Source organism: Pleurodeles waltl, chromosome 9 (genome assembly GCF_031143425.1).
Source record: "Pleurodeles waltl isolate 20211129_DDA chromosome 9, aPleWal1.hap1.20221129, whole genome shotgun sequence".
Taxonomy (NCBI): Eukaryota; Metazoa; Chordata; class Amphibia; order Caudata; family Salamandridae; genus Pleurodeles; species Pleurodeles waltl.
This window is the reverse complement of record NC_090448.1, coordinates 866,744,918-866,767,758: the sequence shown is the minus strand read 5'-3', so window position 1 is coordinate 866,767,758 and position 22,841 is coordinate 866,744,918. Positions and strand designations below refer to the sequence as shown.

General features: G+C 44.4%; 1 protein-coding gene across 2 annotated transcripts in view; it reads left to right on the top strand.

Annotated features, from left to right (window-relative positions):
• Positions 1-22,841, top strand: part of PTPN21 (protein tyrosine phosphatase non-receptor type 21) — a 351,990-nt gene that overhangs the window by 79,115 nt on the left and 250,034 nt on the right. For both annotated transcript variants that reach the window (XM_069208139.1, XM_069208138.1), the window contains exons 5-6: positions 4,267-4,334; positions 4,862-4,932. In XM_069208139.1, the coding sequence (XP_069064240.1) occupies positions 4,267-4,334; positions 4,862-4,932 (139 nt within the window). The remainder of the gene's footprint in view (positions 1-4,266; positions 4,335-4,861; positions 4,933-22,841) is intronic.

Here is a 22,841-nt window from a genome sequence, read left to right as displayed (position 1 = left end):
TCACAATCTAAGGGCAAAAACTGATCACATAACAAACCATGAGAATCAGACACCGTCTTCACAGTTTCCCACTACTGTGGTGGAGATGTGAAATTCTTCTTTGGAATAGTGGAAAACCATAACCTCGGGCAGATGGGTGATCAATATCCTACAAAAAGGGTTTGTCCACTACCTCTTACAGTGGCTCATCTAGACAACTTTCAACACAAGATGACTGCTCTACTACAGAAAAGAGCATTAGAGAAGGTTCCCTCAGATCAGGTAAACAAAGGTATCCACTCAAGGTACTTTTTAGTCCAAAGAAAAGTCATTCCAATCAGTTTCTGCCTATTCTGTATCTTAGACTCCTTAACAAATATATCCAAAAAAGGAAAAATTCAGGATGCTATCCCTCCATCAAATAACCCACACATAAGAAAACATGACTGGCTCTGTGCAGTAGACTTACAAGATGCATATTTCCATATTCCAATAGCTCATTATCACAGAGAATTTCTAAGATTCCTACTGGGAACAGATCATTACTGATATGCTGTGCTTCCTTTCTGCCTTACGTCAGCCCCTGAACCTTCTCCAAATGCATGGAAGTGATAGCAGCACATGTAAAAAAGAAAAGCATTTTTCTGAATCCATACCTAGGTGACTGGCTAATAAGAGCAGAGCCGCTCGTCAAAACAGTGAAAGACTTCACAACTGCAACAACCCTGTAATCGAAGCTGGGCTTACAGATCAGTGTTGAGAAGTCAATCTCCACACTAGTGCCTTGCGTTTCTAGGGGCACAATAGATATACAAAAGGCAAAAATGTTTCCTTCAGAGGAGAGTGCATCAACAATCCAGATAAAATGTGCGTAGTTAATGGAGCTAGTCATACCAACTGTCCGTCAGATAGTATCCCTTCTCAAGCCCTATCCATGGCATCCTGCATATTCGTAGTCCCAAATGCATGACTGTTCATGAGACCTATACACATTTTCCTAAAGGATCAGTGGTCGCAAAGAACTGGTCGCTGGGAAGATCAAATCTATTTAACAGAAAGTGCATGTCAATCTCTCACCTTGTGGACCAAATCTCTAAATCTGCTAGCAGGTGTACCCTTTCAGAAGGAAACACCATCACAGACTATCATCACCGACACCTCACTGTCAAGGTGGGGCCCTTACGGTTCAAGGGCATTGGTCTCAAAACGAGAAGTCTTATTACATACATTTGCCAGAGCTAAAACCTGTATACCTAGCTCTCAAGGCTTTTCTTCTGTCTCGCACTTCCAAAGATCTAATTATTCAAATGGACAATACCACTACAATGTACTATATCAACAAACAAGGTGGAACAAAATCAAGGCAATTAACAGTCCAAGATCAGACAATGTGGCATTGGGCACTAGCAAGAGGATTATCAATTACAACCTTCCATATTCTGCGAATCCAAAATGTAGAAGCAGACTTCGTCAGACTGTTTCAGGAAGAAAACCATGAGTGGGTTCTCAACGACGATGTAGTAAACAACATCTTCAAGGAAGTGGGGTAGACAAAGTTAGATTTATTCGCCATGGCATAGAACAAAAAAGGCTGAGATTTAGCGTCCAGAGTGCCAGTACTGGTCGACTCCATTTGTGTATGCTTTTCCACTGATACCACTGAAAATACTAGTACTCCATAAATTACGGAAATTGAACATCAGAATGATTCTAATTGCACCGGATAGGCCGAGACAGTGGTGGTAAACAGATCTCCAGTTATCTGTAGCACGTCACAGGTGCCTTCCACTCGCCTATCCAGGCTTCAGGGCCAAACTTTGAATTCACTGATCCAATTCTTGAATTTGGCAGCATGGTTCCTGAAATCACTCAATATGGATATCTAAATCTTCCTGAACATTGTATGGGCATTCTTAAAGAATCAAAGCGACTGTCAGCACGATCGTTTCATTCCTCAAGTGGAAACTTTTTTTGCATGTGGTGACCATGATCCTTTTAAAGTACAGGAGAATATCATGTCTCTTGGCCATGCCAGGTACGCAGTTTTGTTTCAATTAAGGTCTACTTAGCAGCAATTACTGGATACAGAAGGTCTCCAACTCAACCATCTTTCGGTCAGGGATTTGTTTGCAAGGACTTTTTTCGTCCAGTTAACAGACCTTCTCCTCATTGGGAATTGAACTTGACTTGGTACTATCAAAGCTGATGGGCCCACCATTTGAAACTATTCTTAAATCAGCTTTACAACACTTGTCATGGAAAATTGCCTTTTTAATAGCCTTTTTCTCTGCACGTAGAGTTGGTGAGTTACAGGCTTTGTCATTTTCAGTACCATTCACAATGTTCCATCAAAATAGAGTAGTTCTGCGTACACACCCTTCATGTTTTCCTAAACTGGTCTCAGATTATCATATTAACCAGTCTATCACACTCCCTACGTTTTTCCTAACTCTACTGTAATAATGTAGAGAACTCTGCATTCTCTAGTTGTTAAGAGTGCTGCATTTCTATTTACAAAAGTCAAAAAGGATAGGAAAGTTGAACCATCTTTTTGTAAATGAAGGCTCCTTTAAGACAAGACTTGGCTGCTTCAAAATGATCTGTAGCAAGATGGATAGTTTCATGCATTTCTTTGCGCTACCAAATTGCTAATAAACCTTTATCAGGCAAACTTTAAGCTCACGCTACAATAGGGAAGGCAGCAACCACAGCTTACGTCATACAGATTCCAATCTTAGATATCTGTAAGGCTACTTGGAGATCTATACACACTTTTACATGACAGTATTGTCTGGAAAGATACACTTAAGCCAAAGCTGTTCGGCGAGAAACATTGAAGAATCTTTTTAAATATTTCCAAGCTTTTGGCTTGATTTGTGTGTTCAGTGTAGTGCAACTATTACAGCTTAAGAGCATAAGAAATTTACCGCACACACATAGCTGATCTATGGGGATCTTTCTTTCAGCTTGCTACTGTGTTCAACATTTAAGGCTGTCAATGAAGATCCTACAATGCAGAAGGAAAAGTTACATACCTGTAGTCCTAGTTCTGTATCGTAAGTATCTTCATTGAAGTCATAAACGACCCTCCCTGCTTCCCGCTTTCAAAGCTTATGTATTGTGTGCTTCACATAAAAAAGATCCGACTTTCACAGACTAACTGCCACTGGAGTGCATTGTGGAATAGGGTGCTTGTGAGGTTCTTAAAGGTACAAACCTATTTTCTTTTAACTCCGATTAGTGTTAGTGTTAGTCTATCAACCTGCATTTTCTCCTCATGCTGTTTTCTATACAGGCAGCCTTTTTCCATGACAGAGGGTTGCACATTTAAAGGCTAGGTTATATTTTTCAATAATGCTTCTGCAGTGTTTAGAAGGAAAATGCATCGCTGACGGACTACTCTGAGACTTTAAGAAAAATTATTTTCAGTGATGAACATTCTTTAATTTCACTTTCCTAAAGTTTAAATACAAAAGTAGGTGTTCCGGGGTCTGCACAGTCTGTGGGGGAATTATTCAGCATTTATGACTTCGATGAATATACCTACGAAGCAGAACTAGGACTGCAGATATGTAACTATTTTGTGTTCACTACCCGGACAGGTAAAACTTAAAAATACTTGTCCAGTTTTATAAATAAATTCCACCCTGCCCTATGGGCTGTTTAGGGTGTACTGTAGGAATGACTTGTGTAGTAAGAAGAAAGGTTTATTAGGTCGCAATGGCAGTTTAAAACTGCACCCACAGCCTTCAATGGTAAGCCTGAGGCATGTTTAAAAGGGCGACTTAAGTGGGTGGTACAGTCAGTGCTGTATTCCCACTGGTAGCCTTTAATTTACTGGCCCTTGGGTCCATATCGTACCACTTTACTAGGTACTTACAAGTAAATTAAATGTTCCAGTTTAGAGTACTCCAATTTCACCATGTTTAAAGGAGAGTGCACAAGTGCTTAAGCAGTGGTTAGGTGCACAGAGCCCTAAAAGCCAGCAAAAACGGGTCAGGCAACCTGAGGGTGAAGGCAAAATGTTTGGGGATGACCCTGCATAGAGGACCAAATCCAGCACACATGATATCGGATTTATGAAAGAAGTGGCAGTAGCACCAGTAACCCTTCATATAACTCAGTTTATAATTATGAAAATCTGACAGTGGTTATAGAAATCCATTGTTTGTTGTGCTTGATCCCAGTCAAGCTAGTTTGTTTAAACTAGCTATATCTGTTTTTGAAACCAGAAGAAATATAGTTAATATAAGCCATGTTAGTAATGTATTCATTTATCTTCCCCAGCTGAGTTTGGTGACTTTGATCAGTATGAATCGCAGGACTTCCTGCAACGGTTTGCCCTGTTTCCTGTGGTAAGGATTTTCATTACTTTGGTTTGCATTAAAATATTTTTTTTAGCTCTCCCTCCCATATGCTTGAAAATAAACCATTGCCTCAGATAGCTAGAGGCACTGCAACAGAAATACGAGTTGGTAAATACGAGCAGAAATGCACTCACCTAAAGGTATATATATTTTTTTTTTTAAAGGATGATTGGCCCCCCTTACAGACTCTTTTCCTCCTCAAAAGGCCTATCTATTCCAAAAACTACTTGAGGAGTTCTGAAGATTTCTTGCTAGACCGTAGGGCTTTCAGAAATAGCAGCTAAGACTGATATGGCTCCCTACATTCACTTGCATCCACTCTATACGGAGAAGTAGACCTCTTAGCATACTTTGTGTGCATGTTATCTCAAATACTACATGGCTGCCCTGTGGTATGGCATGCCTTTTTAAATTATCAAGCTCTACAGATGTACTTTATGCATTAGTCTACATAGAACAACGTTGTTGAAAAGCTCTATATTGATTTCTCATATAAAATTGTCTATCCTCTTTAGGGATGGCTACAAGATGAAAATGTCCTGGAAGAAGCTACTCAAAAGGTGGCCCTGCTTCATCAGAAGTTCAGGTACGTATGACTAAAAAAAAAAAAAAAAACTGAAAATCCAGTAGAAGAGTAGAGGACTTGCTTTCTCAAACTGACACATGATCAAAATAGATAGCCTGTCGAATATTGATGCAATGTTTCTGAGTGTTTTTCCTCCAGAAATGTATTTTGCATATATGTAAAGCTCACCATCACCCGTGAGGGCACAATGGCCCTGAGCAGATATGTGTACCTAGCCCTCCCTATGGTAGGTTGGGTAATTGGGAAGCCTGGTCTTCAGATTCTTGTGGAACTAAAAACGAGAAGAGGAGGCTCTGATGCGAAGTTGGGAAGTTGGGAAGTAAGGAACGCTAGTCATCCTGAATTGCTTCTGTATATGTGTGGGATGTGTACAAGTAGGATTCCTGCGGAGCTGAGGTGTCTGAATGGTTGGTGGAAGGAGATGCTACTGTTCAGGTACGTAGGGCCTAAGGTGGGTGGTTGTGTGTGTAGTTTGAATTGAGCAAGTTTGTGTATATGGCGCCAGTGTTGTTCTCTGAGGCGTGGTGTGATATGAGGTCTGTGTGAACTTGAGGCTGCTGAATTCTGGCTGATTTGAAGTCTTCTAGTGAGTTACTTAGTGATCCCTGTGTTGAGGAAGTTCTATTGCTGAACTCTCTGGTAACTAGGGCATTAGTGACAGTTTTTTTTAATGTTGCTTGGCAGCCATATGAAAATCTTCCTCAGCATCGTCAGGACGCGGAAGCAGGATGCATTGACGTTGTTGACTTGTACGTTCATGTCCATTTTGCTGTTGATGATCATCCGAGGTTCCTGGCATGGGATATGTGTATGGGGTGTGGGTCCGAGTTCGGCTGGCCACCAGTTGGGTTCCCACTGTGAATGTCAGTGGTGATCTTGAGATAGTTGGCTTTCATCCAGTTATCAACTTCAGTCATCCAGGTGGTCTTGTCTGAGAGGGAGATTATGAGTTGTGTGTTGTCTGTATAAGAGAATATGTTTATGTTGTGTGTGATGCTGACAACGTTGGCCTTAGGGATCATGTTTGAGTTGAAAAAGATGGGGCTGAGCGATTAAACTAGAGGCACTCTGTAAATTAGTTTGCAGTCTTCTGAAGAGTAAGGTGCCAGGCTGACAGCTTGTGTTCTGTCCATTGAGAAGGAGCAGATCCAGTGGAGTGTGGGTCCAGAATCTCATGCAGACATCTGATGAGGATGTGAGACACTGTCAAATGCTGCAGAGATGTCTAGGAGAATGAGGGCTGCTGTGCCTCCTCTGTCAAGGATCATGCAGATGTCTTTTGTGGCAGTGATGGCATGCATACTATAGATTCTTCTGACTTAAATTACATGAATATGGACTAACCTCTATAATTCAAGTAAGCTATGAGCAATGGTCTTTTCTCACTTAGAATGGCAAAGGGTTACCTCAATATATCTTCATTGTCCGTTGTAATGGACTTTGCCTTCCACACCAGCGATGAATAATAACACAGAGTGGGTATTTGGTGATGGTATTTTTGCTTTTGTAGGCAATCAAGGCATTGGCTTATTCTGTTCTGTACAGCAATGTCCTCACAAATAATCTTCAAAAGCCTCTTTTCTCCTGTGTAGGAGCATTCCAATGTCCTAATTAACCTCCTCTGCCTTTCCCTCCTTCTCCCCCTCCTCTCTGCCTGTTCTTGGGCTCTACAGCATTTTTCATGTGTGTGAGAGAGGCAGAATCTAAAGTCATGAAGGGAGAGGAAAATCACTCCTTCCTTGGCTCATGTTGCAACACTCATTCAGTGACCGTGAAATCTATCGCTGTAGTGTGGTGGAAACTATAGTCCTAACTCCCTGCCCCGAGAGAAGATGTTTAGCAATTCCATTTATAGGGGCAGGAGATTTTCCCAGTTGTAGTATTGAAGAGGCTGCATGCAAAGGCATCGCCCCTGCAATAACTGTTATTCAGTGTCACTGGGAGAATTCTACACTACTAGGATCATGTGAAATGTTTTGGAATTATTATTGTTCTGGCCTCTAGGGTGGGATGTTCTCATACCTACATTGCATGCTGAAGCGGTTTATAGTTGCATCCAACTGATACCTCTGTGTTTTTGATCCGAGTTGATGTTTAATGCTGATACAGGGTACTGCAGTGAGAAATTAAGCTATAATATAGCCTTATTGCTGGCTGCTGAAAGCTGCACTAGTAGTTTACTGCCCTGTAGCTCATTTATTGGCTGAATTGCAGGCAAGGGTATGGAAAGCAGGGGGGCCTCTAACCTAAGGCAGAAAAGCTGTAATAGCATTGGAATAGCCACCCACTGAGGGAAGAATATTGTAAAATATTCGGGGAGAAGGCTAAAAAAACATTGCACTGTTGAAGTAGATGGTCCATATCTGTCATTAATGGCCTCTGCCCTCGTGTTGTCATCACCAAAGTTGCCAACATTCAAGTGTTCCAATTATGCTTCTCATGGATGGTTCTCCTTAGACGATCCCCATGGGCTGCACTGAATGTGGAAGATTTTTACAGAAATGCTCCCATCCACCATTAGTTGGTGCCATGTGGCTGCGCATTGACTTTGTTTCACCCTAGACGGCACTGTGGAGTTGCACGTAAGTGCCACACCTCTACGTCATCGTCTGTTCTTTTCTTTCTGAATCTGCATACAGGGATCCGGACCTCACTCAACATTTTCCTCATACCTGACACGTTTTTCTTTCTCTCCGAAAAATTCTGTTTTTCAATATGCAAGGGAACTATGTTCTCTCCTAAAACTAGAGGGTTTAAATCTTGTAGGGACTGTCCCAAATAAACAAGGTGTGTCTCTGGTGTCTGGGCTTGGCACACGACTGCACACTCTGCGAGGAGTATGCCCTTATGAGCCAGTTGTTGATATGGGAACGCGAAACAAAGCTGTAAGTTGCCAAATGAGGTGTGCCTCTAGTGTCTGGGTTTAGCACATGACTGCATGCCCTGCGAGGAGTATGGCCTCAAGAGCCAGTGGATAACATGGGAACACGAAGCAAAGCTGTATGTTACCAAACAGCACAAGAAGTCTTGGATGTCTTGTTCAAATTCAAAAGCAAAAACCTGTTCCCGCTGTCTTCCAGTAAGTCAAAGTTATACTGGAAACACTAGAAGGCCAAGCAGGATTCACCCTAGTCCTGCCACTGTCAGCCTGAGAAGTTGCAAGGAAGTAAGAGTTCATTGTGGTGTCATGTGTGATCCAGCAGTCCCACAGACGCTGCTTGTGGTTCAAGGCCGGCCAGGAGCATTTTTAGTTTGCGGTGCTCCCTTCTGCCTCACCATTGCCACTCAGTGTCTACAAAAGTGATGATGGTGGATGCAGCAAATCTTCCAAGGTTGGGGATTCCAATTTTTCCCAACCTTGCCCACCTCAGTGTGCCTCAGTGTGCCTTCAGAAGACAGTGAACCTCCTGTTGATACTGTGGTTCTTTAGCAGCATGCTGAAGTCACACCTAACTCCTTTGTGTAGGCTCCCTTTCATTGCAGCCATTCTGTATATGGGGTAGTTTCCCTCCTCCACAAATCCGGAACATCTGGTCTATGATCCCGACATTTCAGCCTTTGCCCTGGGTCTTGGTGAGTGGCTCTGAGGCTTGTGGGCCTCCTGGCGTTCTGCTAGCCAACTATGCCAGGTCACATATGTAGTGGAACCTGAAGTATCAGTGGGCCCAGCAGAAGGAGTATGTTTTGGATTCTAGCCAGGATTCAAAGGAGACTATAAATGACCTTCAGTGTTTGCTCAACCACAATTAGACTATCGGTAGATCCCTCTTCTAGCCCTACCCAGAGCAGACAGTAGTGACAGATATGTCACTTCTTAGATGGGGGAGATCATCTAGGAGAGGTGAGATCAGAGACCGAGACCCATCTCCACATCAGTCTGTTGGAGTTGTTTACTGTCTACTTAGTGCTGAAGTCTTCTTACTGTCCGTCAAAGGGAAGATGGTTCAGATTGTCACAGACAACACCACCAGATGGTACTTTAACAAGCAAGGCTGGTGGGCTCCTCGGTCCTGTACTTCAGTTGGAAATGGACAGTGCACTCCTTTCTTAGACCCTGTAGGGTCAGTTTTTTTGCCTGTGAGTCTTTTTAATTCTTCTGGATGTGCAGACGTATCACCCTCTGACCATGGGTGTAGATAGACACGTACCTCAAAGCACTAGCTCCTGGCAACCGTGCAGATAGAGACATACCTCAAAAAGCACGGTCTCCTGCACGGAAGCAGTGTCCCTTCTGTGCACTCCTAACACCTCTAATGAGGTTTAAATGTCAATCCTCTTTTACAAACTCATCAGTGTTGCGTGGTAGTCATTACTTCATTCTTCAAATATTTTCCAACATTTTATTCCTGTTCAACATATGGTTACAATGATACATTTTCCATACAATTGGGGATCATCTTTGGAACTCGGCTCTTTACACAAACATAGGAATCCTGATGCATTTCGGGCCCCTGCCCTTCCTATGTGATCCAAAGTGCAAACACATACTCGTTGCATCATTGTAACCATATGTTGAACAGGAATAAAAGGCTGGAAGATATTTCAAGAATGAAGTAATGAATATCGTGGAACATTGATGAGTTTGTTAAAGAGGATTAACATTTTAAACCTCAGTGGAGGTGTTGAGAGTGCCGAGAAGGGATGCTGCTATGGAGAAGCCAGTGTTTTTATTTAAAAAAAATATATATATATATGTACTCCTCTGCCCTGTGCCTGAGGCGTGTTGCTTATCGAACTGGCATCTCCCTGTCTGTGAACCACTTGCCCGGATCTTTGAATGCTAGGGTGGATTAACTCCGATGACGGTGCCCAGCGGATTACAGTTGGTGGTTACATAATGAGGTGGCACACGCACCTTCCAGGAACTGGTAGAACCCTGGCTCTATCTTTTGCTCCGGCGACTGCACAGTATCAAAGCTTTTGCATGCTGGATTTTCCAAGAAGACTTTCTCATGAAGATGCCTAGAGGATATATTGGAGCACCGGCCTCCTGTATGCCTTTCTGCTGCTGCCTGTCCCGCCTGAGTTCTGAAGAAGGTCAGGAACAACCAGACCCAAGTCACCTTAGTGGCTCTGGATTGGGCAAGAAGAGTGTGGTACTTGTAACTTCTGGGCATGAGCATCTGTCCTGAGATCAGACTAATACTTTTGTAGAACCTCCTATCACAACTACATGAAAGCATCCTGCATCCATACCTGATAATCTGCACCTTCATGAGTGGATATTAAGCAGTGGCAGTTGACTGCATCATGACTGCCAGGTGTCCTTCTAAGTCTGTCTATACCGGGCACTAGAAAAAGTTTGTGTCCTGGTGTGGCACCTACAATACTGATCCATTGCAAGCCAAGCTGTCAGATGTCCTTTTGTTTGTTTTATCTGAAGCCCAGCGAGGTCATGCAGTGTGTACTGTTAAGTTATGTGTCAGCTCTTTTAGCCTTTTTACATTTATCAGACCAGTCGTCGTAGTTCAAATCACCCATTGTGATCAGATTTCTAAAAGGTTAACTCATTTATTTATTTCAACACCCTTTGTGATACCACAGTGAGATATTTAATTTGATCCTCATTTTTCTCATCTGCATGCCATTCGAACCAATGCACAGCTGTCCTCTACGACTTCAGAGTCTGGAGATTATTTTCATGGTTGGGCCTTCAACTCGCTGTGTGATTGAACTCTAAGATCTCTCTGTGCAGCTGTCTTCCATCCCTTTTTTCCATTATAAAGTGAAGTTGATGGCCAGTTGGGTTTTTTAACATGAGTTGTGACTACTTTTCATGTTGGGATATCCATCACGCTTCCAACATTCTTTGACCCACCTTACCCCTCAAAAGAGGAGGAGAGACTACACCGATTGATTCACAGAAGAGCATTAGGCTTTTACATCAATGACAAAAAAAAAATCAGATGGACGATCAGCTCTGTGGGATTCTCTCAGACAAAGAAGGGCAAGGCAGTGCAGATAAGGAGTTTGTTGAGGTGATAAGTCCTCTTTATTAAGATCTGCTACACACTGGCTAAGAAGTAAACTCCAGAAGGGGTGTTGGCCCGTTCCACCAGGACGAAGACTACTACCACTGCTTTGGCATGTGGCGTGTATATTCTTTATCGGTCTGGCTGTAATGTGAGCATTAGTGCATAAATTCATGAAAGCACTGCTGCCTTGCTAGCCGGGTTCAACAGAAAGGGCATTTCCTCTATTCCTTCTTTCAGGACTTTTTGTTATGAGGCATTGGAAATTTCTTTTTCAGTGTCTTTTCTAAAGGTGACACATCTGTGTTTATAAGTACCCATCAGACCAAGATACTTTCAGTAAGGCTCTTTCTGATGGATACTTTGTCAAACTGCAGATTCCTCGCTGCCCTCTCACCTGTCCTGTGGAATTGTCTCTTTTTCTATGTAAGGAGGTCCCAATTTAGAACTCTACCACTAGAATCTCTGATTATTGCTGTACTATGTTTCCAAGCAAAGTTACAGTCAAAATAGAAACTTTAGATGAAATGCAGGGGTGACGCTTGTGTGTGGCTCCATCGTCACTGAGAGAAAAGCAAAGTCAATGCAGACCTGCACAATGCCACTCACCTGCGCTCAAGAGCATTGCTTTAAAACATTTTAAGGACCCAGTCTGGCACCTGGGAGATAATTTAAACAATAGCATTTTGCAGTTAAGAGTATCGACCAGAAAAATAATTACCAAAGGTAGGTAACTCTTTGTTTTGCTCACTTGCAGGTTAGAATGGCTGTTAATTACCTGCCCCTCTAACTATAGGCCCAGGCGGCATCTGAGGATTCATAATGAGGGGGCGGGAATTACAGCTAATATTGCCTTGCATGTGTGGGTAATAAGGATGTTGGCAACCTGTGCTGCGTCATCAGTGCCTTGCTGAACAAAGATGTGAAACAGAAAAGGTAACTTTGCTTTGGAGCAGTGGATCCGTTGCACATTGGTAAAGGATAGTTGCTTCAAGCAAGTCTAACATACTATTTACAGCTGCTCTCCTTCTACTTGTCAGTGCAAGTATGGATCAGTGATTTCAGTTTACTCCCAGTAGAAGCAACATAGTGTCAGAACATTATGGTGGTGATGATGAATTCATAATTTGCATAAACGTTCCTTTTCCATCAAACATTTTTTGTAAGGGCCACTAGACCTTTTAACAGTCATGCTCCATAGATTGTTAGGTAAGTGCCCCTGTACAGGTGACAGATATCTTTCAGCACTCTTTCAAAGTTGCTCACAAATCTTGAAAATGGTTGTAGGAGAGTCATGTTTGATGTAGAGATGTGAAAGTATATATGTGTGTGTGTGTGTGTGTGTGTGTGTGTGTGTATATATATATATATATATATATATATATGTTCGATGGCATCTGTCGCTGTAGATACGCATGTTTTGCAATAGCTCGCCATCTGGTGTTGGGCCGGAGTGTTACAAGTTGTTTTTCTTCGAAGAAGTCTTTCGAGTCACGGGACCGAGTGACTCCTCCTTTTGTCTCCATTGCGCATGGGCGTCGACTCCATCTTCGATAGTTTTTTTTCCGCCATCGGGTTCGGACGTGTTCCTGTCGCTCCGAGTTTCGGAACGGAAAGATAGCTAATTTCAGAAGATTTTCGTCGGTATTGTTGCGTTCGGGATCGGCGTAGTTAGATTCAACACCGCGTCGAAGGATCGAAGAGCTCCGGTGCCCTTCGGGGTAGTTTTTTCGATCCCCCGTCGGGGCCTGGTCGGCCCGACCGCGTGCTGAAGAACGCCGATGGAACGGACCCCGTTCCGTTTCTGCCCCAAATGCCACAATAAATACCCCTATACAGACCAACACTTGGTCTGTAACCTGTGCCTGTCACCTGAGCACAGTGAAGACACCTGCGAGGCCTGTTGTGCGTTCCGGTCCCGAAAAACACTCCGAGACCGTCGAGCCAGAAGACTCCAGATGGCGTCCGTGCCGACAGCCCACTGAGAGTTCGAGGAACAAGAAGAGGAAGGTACCTTCTCGATCCAAGACTCAGACTCTGAAGGATTCGACGATACACAAACCGTGAGTAAGACGTCGAAAACCACTCAGAGGAAGATTTACAAGGCCCAGGGGACGCCACTGCCACCAGGCCATGGCTCCACCCATAAATTCGGTGACCGACCGTCGGCACCGAAAAAGGCCCAAACAGTGCCGAGATCGTCCGACTCCGGTCGAGACACCGGCACGCAGCCTTCTCGGGACCGAGAAAGTGCTGGAGACAAGCATCGACACCGAGATGCCGGTGTAGACACGGCTCGACGCCGAGACAGCGGCCCCGAAGAAGATCGGCGCCGACAGGTTTCGGCCCCGAAAAAGAAAAAAAGTCACCTCGGAGCCGAAAAAGGACGAAGACAAAGTTTCGGACCCGAAACAAACTGCAACCGACCCAGCTTCAGGCTCTTATACAGAAGAGCACTCGCTAACCTCCCAAATGCAAAAGCATAGGTTTGAGGAAGAGCTACAATCAACTGATGTGGACCATACGCAAAAGCGTATTTTCATACAGCAGGGGACAGGAAAAATAAGCACCCTTCCCCCTATTAGAAGAAAGAGAAGGTTGGAGTTCCAAACTGAACAGACACCACAACCGAAAGTGGTGAAAAGAGTTACCCCACCACCCTCTCCTCCGCCCGTGATTAACGTCTCACCAGCACAAACTCCATCACACTCCCCAGCTCACACCACCATGAGCCAGGGTGACCAAGATCAAGACGCATGGGACCTATACGACGCCCCAGTGTCAGATAACAGTCCGGAGGCATACCCTACGAAGCCATCTCCACCAGAGGACAGCACCGCGTATTCTCAAGTGGTGGCTAGAGCAGCACAATTTCACAATGTAAGCCTCCACTCAGAACAGGTCGAGGATGATTTTTTATTCAACACACTCTCCTCCACCCACAGCTCATACCAAAGCCTGCCTATGCTCCCTGGTATGCTCCGGCACTCAAAAGAAATCTTTAAGGAGCCGGTCAAAAGTAGGGCAATCACACCAAGGGTGGAAAAAAAGTATAAGGCGCCTCCTACAGACCCGGTTTTCATCACTACACAGCTGCCACCAGACTCTGTCGTTGTAGGAGCAGCTAGGAAAAGGGCCAACTCCCACACATCTGGAGATGCACCACCCCCAGATAAAGAAAGCCGCAAGTTCGGTGCAGCTGGTAAGAGAGTCGCAGCACACGCTGCAAACCAGTGGCGCATCGCGAACTCCCAGGCACTACTTGCGCGCTATGACAGGGCCCATTGGGATGAGATGCAACATCTCATTGAACATCTGCCCAAGGACCTACAAAATAGGGCAAAACAAGTGGTTGAGGAGGGACAGACCATTTCCAACAACCAGATCCGCTCCTCCATGGACGCTGCAGACACAGCTGCACGGACAATTAATACATCTGTAACTATCAGAAGGCATGCATGGCTCCGAACGTCTGGATTTAAACCAGAGATTCAGCAAGCAGTTCTCAATATGCCTTTTAACGAAAAAGAACTGTTCGGTCCAGAAGTGGACACAGCGATTGAGAAACTCAAAAAGACACGGACACTGCCAAAGCCATGGGCGCACTCTATTCCCCGCAGAGCAGAGGGAATTACAGCACATTCCGTAAAACACCCTTTAGAGGGGGGTTTCGGGGTCAGAGCACACAAGCCAGCACCTCACAAGCAACACCGTCCAGTTACCAGGGACAGTATAGAGGAGGTTTTCGGGGACAATATAGAGGAGGGCAATTCCCTAGAAATAGAGGAAGATTTCAAAGCCCCAAAACCCCTACTACTAAACAGTGACTCACATGTCACTCACCCCCTCCACACAACACCAGTGGGGGGAAGAATAAGTCATTATTACAAAGCATGGGAGGAAATCACTACAGACACTTGGGTTCTAGCAATTATCCAACATGGTTATTGCATAGAATTTCTACAATTCCCTCCAAACATACCACCAAAAGCACAGAATTTGACAAAACATCATTCCAATCTCCTGGAGATAGAAGTGCAGGCACTATTGCAAAAGAATGCAATCGAATTAGTGCCAAACACACAAATAAACACAGGAGTTTACTCACTGGACTTTTTGATACCAAAGAAAGACAAAACGCTGAGACCAATCCTAGACCTCAGAGTAGTGAACACTTTCATCAAATCAGACCACTTTCACATGGTCACACTACAAGAAGTATTACCATTGCTAAAACTACACGACTACATGGCAACTTTAGACCTCAAGGATGCTTATTTCCATATACCAATACACCCATCGCACAGGAAATACCTAAGGTTTGTATTCAAAGGAATACATTACCAATTCAAGGTACTGCCTTTCGGATTAACAACCGCACCAAGAGTCTTTACCAAATGTCTAGCGGTAGTCGCTGCACACATAAGAAGACAGCAAATACATGTGTTCCCATATCTGGACGACTGGCTAATCAAGGCCCATTCGTTAATAGAGTGCTCAAATCACACAAATCATATCATACAAACCCTCTTCAAACTAGGGTTCACCGTCAACTTCACAAAATCCAACATTCTGCCGCGCAAGGTACAACAATACCTAGGAGCCATAATAGACACATCAAAAGGAGTAGCCACTCCAAGTCCCCAAAGAATTCAAAATTTCAACACCATCATACAACGCATGTATCCAACACAAAGGATACAAGCAAAGATGGTATTACAACTCCTAGGCATGATGTCTTCATGCATAGCCATTGTCCCAAACGCAAGACTGCACATGAGGCCCTTACAACAGTGCCTAGCATCACAGTGGTCTCAAGCACAGGGTCATCTTCTAGATCTGGTGTTAATAGACCGCCAAACTTACCTCTCGCTTCTGTGGTGGAACAACATAAATTTAAACAAAGGGCGGCCTTTCCAAGACCCAGTGCCACAATACGTAATAACAACAGATGCTTCCATGACAGGGTGGGGAGCACACCTCGATCAACACAGCATCCAAGGACAATGGGACGTACATCAAACAAAACTGCATATAAATCACCTAGAACTTCTAGCAGTTTTTCAAGCACTAAAAGCTTTCCAACCAATAATAGTTCACAAATACATTCTCGTCAAAACAGACAACATGACAACAATGTATTATCTAAACAAGCAAGGGGGGACGCACTCCACGCAGTTATGCCTGCTAGCACAAAAGATTTGGCGTTGGGCAATTCACAACCAAATTCGCCTAATAGCACAATTTATACCAGGGATCCAAAATCAACTCGCAGACAATCTCTCTCGAGATCACCAACAGGTCCACGAATGGGAAATTCACCCCCAAATTCTGAACACTTATTTCAAACTCTGGGGAACACCTCAGATAGACTTGTTTGCAACAAAGGAGAACGCAAAATGCCAAAACTTCGCATCCAGATACCCACACAAACAGTCCCAAGGCAATGCCCTATGGATGAACTGGTCAGGGATATTTGCTTACGCTTTTCCTCCTCTCCCTCTCCTTCCTTACCTGGTAAACAAACTCAGTCAAAACAAACTCAAACTCATATTAATAGCACCAACTTGGGCAAGGCAACCCTGGTACACAACGCTGCTAGACCTATCAGTAGTACCCTGCATCAAATTGCCCAACAGGCCAGATCTGTTGACACAACACAACCAAAAGATCAGACACCCAGATCCAGCATCGCTGAATCTAGCAATCTGGCTCCTGAAATCCTAGAATTCGGGCACTTACAACTTACCCAAGAATGTATGGAAGTCATAAAGCAAGCCAGAAGGCCATCCACCAGGCACTGCTATGCAAGTAAATGGAAGAGGTTTGTCTGCTACTGCCATATTAATCAAATACAACCATTACACACAACTCCAGAACATGTAGTGGGTTACTTGCTTCACTTACAAAAATCTAACCTGGCTTTCTCTTCCATTAAAATACACCTTGCAGCAATATCTGCATACCTGCAGACTACCTATTCAACTTCCCTATATAAGATACCAGTCATTAAAGCATTCATGGAGGGCCTTAGGAGAATTATACCACCAAGAACACCACCTGTTCCTTCATGGAACCTAAATGTTGTCCTAACTAGACTTATGGGTCCACCTTTTGAACCCATGCACTCCTGCGAAATACAGTTCCTAACCTGGAAGGTGGCATTTCTCATCGCCATTACTTCCCTAAGAAGAGTAAGCGAGATTCAGGCGTTTACAATACAGGAACCTTTTATACAACTACACAAGAATAAAGTCGTCCTAAGGACCAATCCTAAATTTTTGCCAAAGGTTATTTCACCGTTCCATCTAAATCAAACAGTGGAACTTCCAGTGTTCTTTCCTCAGCCAGATACCGTAGCTGAAAGGGCACTACATACATTAGATGTCAAAAGAGCATTGATGTATTACATTGACAGAACAAAGAACATCAGAAAGACTAAACAACTATTTATTGCATTTCAAAAACCTCATGCAGGAAACCCAATATCAAAGCAAGGTATAGCCAGATGGATAGTTAAATGCATCCAAATCTGCTACCTTAAAGCTAAACGACAGCTGCCCATTACACCAAGGGCACACTCAACCAGAAAGAAAGGTGCTACCATGGCCTTTCTAGGAAACATCCCAATGCAAGAAATATGTAAGGCAGCCACATGGTCTACGCCTCACACATTCACCAAGCACTACTGTGTACACGTGTTATCTGCACAACAAGCCACAGTAGGTCAAGCCGTATTAAGAACATTATTTCAAACTACTTCCACTCCTACAGGCTGATCCACCGCTTTTGGGGAAATAACTGCTTACTAGTCTATGCAAAACATGCGTATCTACAGCGACAGATGCCATCGAACTGAAAATGTAACTTACCCAGTGTACATCTGTTCGTGGCATCAGTCGCAGTAGATTCGCATGTGCCCACCCGCCTCCCCGGGAGCCTGTAGCAGTTTGGAAGTTACCTTCAACTATTTGTATATGTATCATCTCAACCTTAAATAGGTACATACTTAGTCACTCCATTGCATGGGCACTCTTACTACAATTCAACTCCTACCTCACCCTCTGCGGGGAAAAACAATCGAAGATGGAGTCGACGCCCATGCGCAATGGAGACAAAAGGAGGAGTCACTCGGTCCCGTGACTCGAAAGACTTCTTCGAAGAAAAACAACTTGTAACACTCCGGCCCAACACCAGATGGCGAGCTATTGCAAAACATGCGAATCTACTGCGACTGATGCCACGAACAGATGTACACTGGGTAAGTGACATTTTCAATATATATGTTCGATGGCATGTGTAGCTGCAGATACACATGCTGTGCACTGTTCCTGCCTTCTAGTGTTGGGCTCGGAGTGTTACAAGGTTGTTTTTCTTCGGAGAAGTCTTTTCGAATCACGGGACCGAGTGACTCCTCCCTTTCGGCTCCATTGCGCATGGGCGTTGACTCCATTTTAGATTGTTTTCTTTCCGCCATCGGGTTCGGACGTGTTCCTCTTCGCTCCGTATTTCGAATCGGGAAAGTTAGCTAAAGTATCGAAAATTCGACGGTATTGTTCTCATTCGGTACCGGTTTAGTGTTAGTGTATCGGCACCGACATCAAGACCGCTTCGGCGGCCCTTCAGGGCTTCCACTCTTCATCGAGGCCTGGTCGGCCCGACCACACCCGTCGTCCCAGACTAATGGACCGGACCCCCTTCTGTTTCTGTCCTAAGTGTCACACAAAGTATCCTTATACAGACCAGCACCACGTCTGTAACATGTGTTTGTCGCCCGAACACAGAGAAGATACTTGTGAAGCTTGCCGAGCGTTTCGAACAAAGAAAACCTTGAGAGTTCGACACACAAGAAGACTGCAAATGGTGTTAAAACCGAAAGAACAGCTCGACGTCGAGGAGGAAGAAAGTATCTCCATCCAAGAAACGGACTCGGATGAATCCGACAGTGAATTACCCTCGACGGTGCAACAAACTGTGAGTAAACCTGCCCCGTCCCAAACTCAGGGTCTCGCCAAGAAACTCAAGGCCATGGGGATGCCACCACCAGCAGGCCGTGGCTCAACCCACAGATGGGAAGGTGACCAGATAACATCGGCACCGAAAAAGGCCAAAGAGTTGCCGAAGACTTCCGACTCCGGTCGAGATTCCGGCACTGAAAAATTTCCACACAGATTGATCGAAAGGACCAAACCACGTAAAAGCTCCTCGGAACTGAAAAAGACTATTCCGTTAGAAACTTTGGTACCGAAAAAAGCGGCCTCGGAGGCGAAACGAACCTCATACACTGAGGAGCAAGGGCTTTGCATGCAACTCAAGGAAAGACATAGACTTGAGCAAGAGTTGGATATAGAAGAACCTGACAAAAGACAACAAAGGTTACATATCCAAAAGGATACTGGCAAGATTCAGACTTTACCTCCACTCAAATCTCAAAGAAAACTTGCATTTCAAGAAACAGAGATGCAACCAAAGGCAAAAGTGGTTTGAGACAAGTCACCACCACCACAGGTCTCGCCACAACCATCCCCACTGCACTCACCACACTTGTCACCAGTGGGAACACCGTTAATGCAGTCACCCAAACATACAGGGATGACCCAAGATGATGCATGGGATTTATATGATCCACCGGTATCGGATAACAGCCCAGAGTGTTATCCAACCAAGCCGTCACCACCAGAGGACGGTACAGCATATATGCAAGCACTAGCCAGGGCAGCTACGTTCCACAACCTGACGATGCACTCTGAACCAGTGGAAGATGACTTTCTTTTCAACACTCTGGCATCCACCCATGCATCCTATCAAAGCCTGCCAATGCTACCGGGCATGCTCAAGCACGCACAACAGGTCTTCCAAGAACCTGTAAAGGGAAGAGCTATAACGCCTAGGGTCGAAAAGAAATATAAGCCACCCCCAACAGACCCAGTGTTTATAACGTAACAGCTCACACCGGACTCAGTGGTTGTAGGGGCGGCAAGAAAAAGGGCAAACTCACAATTGTCAGGGGATGCCCCACCACCTGACAAAGAGTAGAAAATTTGATGCGGCGACCAAGAGAGTGGCATCACAAGCAGCCAATCAATGGCGAATTGCAAATTCACAAGCCCTACTTGCACGCTACGACAGGTTACACTGGGACGAGATGCAAGACATCATCCAGCACTTGCCCAAGGAACACCAAAAACGTGCCCAGCAAGTAGTTGAAGAAGGACAGGCCATTTCTAACAATCAGATAAGGTCAGCATTAGACTCTGCAGATACAGCAGCACGGACTGTTAACATAGCTCCAACGATTCGCAGGCATGCATGGCTGCAGAGTTCTGGATTCAAACCAGAAATTCAACAAGCGGCATTAAATATGCCGTTTAACCAACATCAGTTGTTTGGGCCGGAAGTCGATACTGCCATCGAAAAAATGAAAAAAGACACAGACACGGCCAAAGCCATGGGCGCGCTCTACTCCCCACAATTCAGAGGCACTTTTAGGAAACCACAATTTAGAGGGGGGTTTCGGCAACAAACATCTGATCCTTCCACCTCCCAAACAAAACCCACCTATCAATCACAATACCAAAGGGGGGGGGGGGGGGTTCGTGGTTCCTATAGAGGACAATTCCCAAGAGGAAGAGGGAAATTCCAGCCCGCCAAACCAAGCCCTAGCAAGCAGTGACTTCGTCACAACACCCCAACTCCCCAACACTTGTCACCAGTGGGGGGAGGGAGGCTAACCAAATACTACCACAATTGGACACATATTACCACAGACACATGGGTCCTATCAATTATACAACATGGTTATTGCATAGAATTCACAACATTCCCTCCAGATGTGCCACCAAAACCGCACAGACTGTCTCCACAACACTTATACCTATTACATATAGAGGTCCAAGCACTGTTACAAAAACAAGCAATAGAGCTAGTACCCAATCACCAAAAAGGAACAGGCGTTTACTTACTATATTTCCTCATTCCAAAAAAGGACAAAACATTAAGGCCTATCTTAGATCTCAGAACACTAAGTGTTGGCCTCCCTGGCCCCTTGGATATTTTCTTTCACCCTTCTTTCCCTCATTCTGCCTAGCTCCTACCCTGTTCCTTTCTCCCCCCCCCCCCTTTTTTTTCCTTATTTCCAGTTTTTCTCCTTCTTCTCTTCTCTGTGTCCTTTTTCCCTCATTTTCTTCTTTTCTCCTTCTTTCCTTTTTTCTTTCTTCCTTTCTCTGTCACCAACCGCCAACCCTAGCCCCCCCCCCTCTTTTTTCCCCTTTTCCCTTCCCTATGTCCCTGTTTTTGCTTTCCCTGTCTTTCCTTACTTCCCTATCTAGGTCTTCCTTGCGCCCTTATGTTCTGCCCTTTCTCTACACATTTTTTATCTTCTTCTCCCCATTCTTCCCTACTTAAACGCCTAATCTCCTCAGAGTGTGACTAAAAGGGAAAACCCCTCCCCGGCATTAGCCAGACCAGAGGCAAATCGCCCCCTACCCCTTGGTAAGTCACATCTGCATGCGTGTGTGATTGCCTTTTTCATTATTTTTACATATTTTCACCTTGTGCTGTGTGCTTTGCAGTGGTTTGCCACGGTTTTTCTCACTCTAAATATGTTCTGAATAATTGTGGTTTATCTATCTTCTATCACAGACCTACCCCACCGTGAACTACCCGTTCAGGTAGGCCATTCATTATCCACTTTGAGCACCCCACTTATTGCGTGTGCTCCGACCCTGACGAATGCCCCTGACCTACCAGCACCTAGTGAGGGCAGAAACATGTTGGTCATCCATTTTTTATTTTAGACTCCAGGAGACATTACTCTCCAACGAGCCTTTTCCCCTTGCTTTTAGTCTTACCAGCATGCACCTATATTAAAACTAGCAGCAACTATCAGTGACATGCTTGGTAATTTTATTACTCACCTCAGCTGGATCTAAGTAACTATCCAGTAAGTTTAATTTCAGTACTCCCTCCGGTTCTTTTAACCAAGAGGTTGAGTCCGCCCAAGCAGTATCATCTTGCTTGGGTGTGGCTAGGTGGTCATATGATGAAGCATGACACTATTATGTGTGTGAGACCACCTAGTCCGTAAGGGAGACTCCCCCTTCCCCTGTGGGACTACACAGCACCCCCCCTGTCTGGATATTCTCCAACAATGATTCCCCCGCGTTAGGATCCAAAGCCACCTAACCAACACCGATTTAAGACTGACCCAGTCTTACTTTCGGTTCCCTACTACCCCACACCTTTAGTGATTATATAAACACTTCAAGACGTACACTGGATCTCAAGGATGCGTATTTCCACATACCCATCCATCCTTCTCACAGGAAATACCTTAGGTTTGTAATTCAAGGGAAACATTATCAATTAAAAGTGCTAACGTCCGGGATAACAATAGCCCCCAGAGTAGTTACAAAATGCCTAGCCTTAGTAGCAGCTCACATAAGGAGACAGCACATGCACATATTCCCATATTTGGCCGACTGGCTAATAAAAGCCAACACTCATTAACAATGTCAATTTCACACACAATACGTCATAGAAACTCTACACAAACTAGGGTTTTCTATAAATTACCAAAAATCACATCTGCAGCCATCCCAAATACAACAATACTTGGGAGCAACACTCAGCACACAAAGAGCAATTGCCACTCCAAGTCCACAAAGAGTGCAATCGTTCCAAAATGTAAGATCAAGCATACAACCAAACCAACACTACACGGTAAGGTTTGTAATGAAACTACTAGGCATGATGTCCTCATGCATAGTCATTGTCTCAAACGCAAGACTACACATGCGACCCTTACAACAGTGCCTAGCAAAACAATGGACGCAAGCACAGGGTCAACTACAAGATCTAGATAGATAGACCTCCAAACACACTCTTCACTTCAATGGTGGAACCCTATAAATTTAAACAAAGGGTGGCCATTTCAAG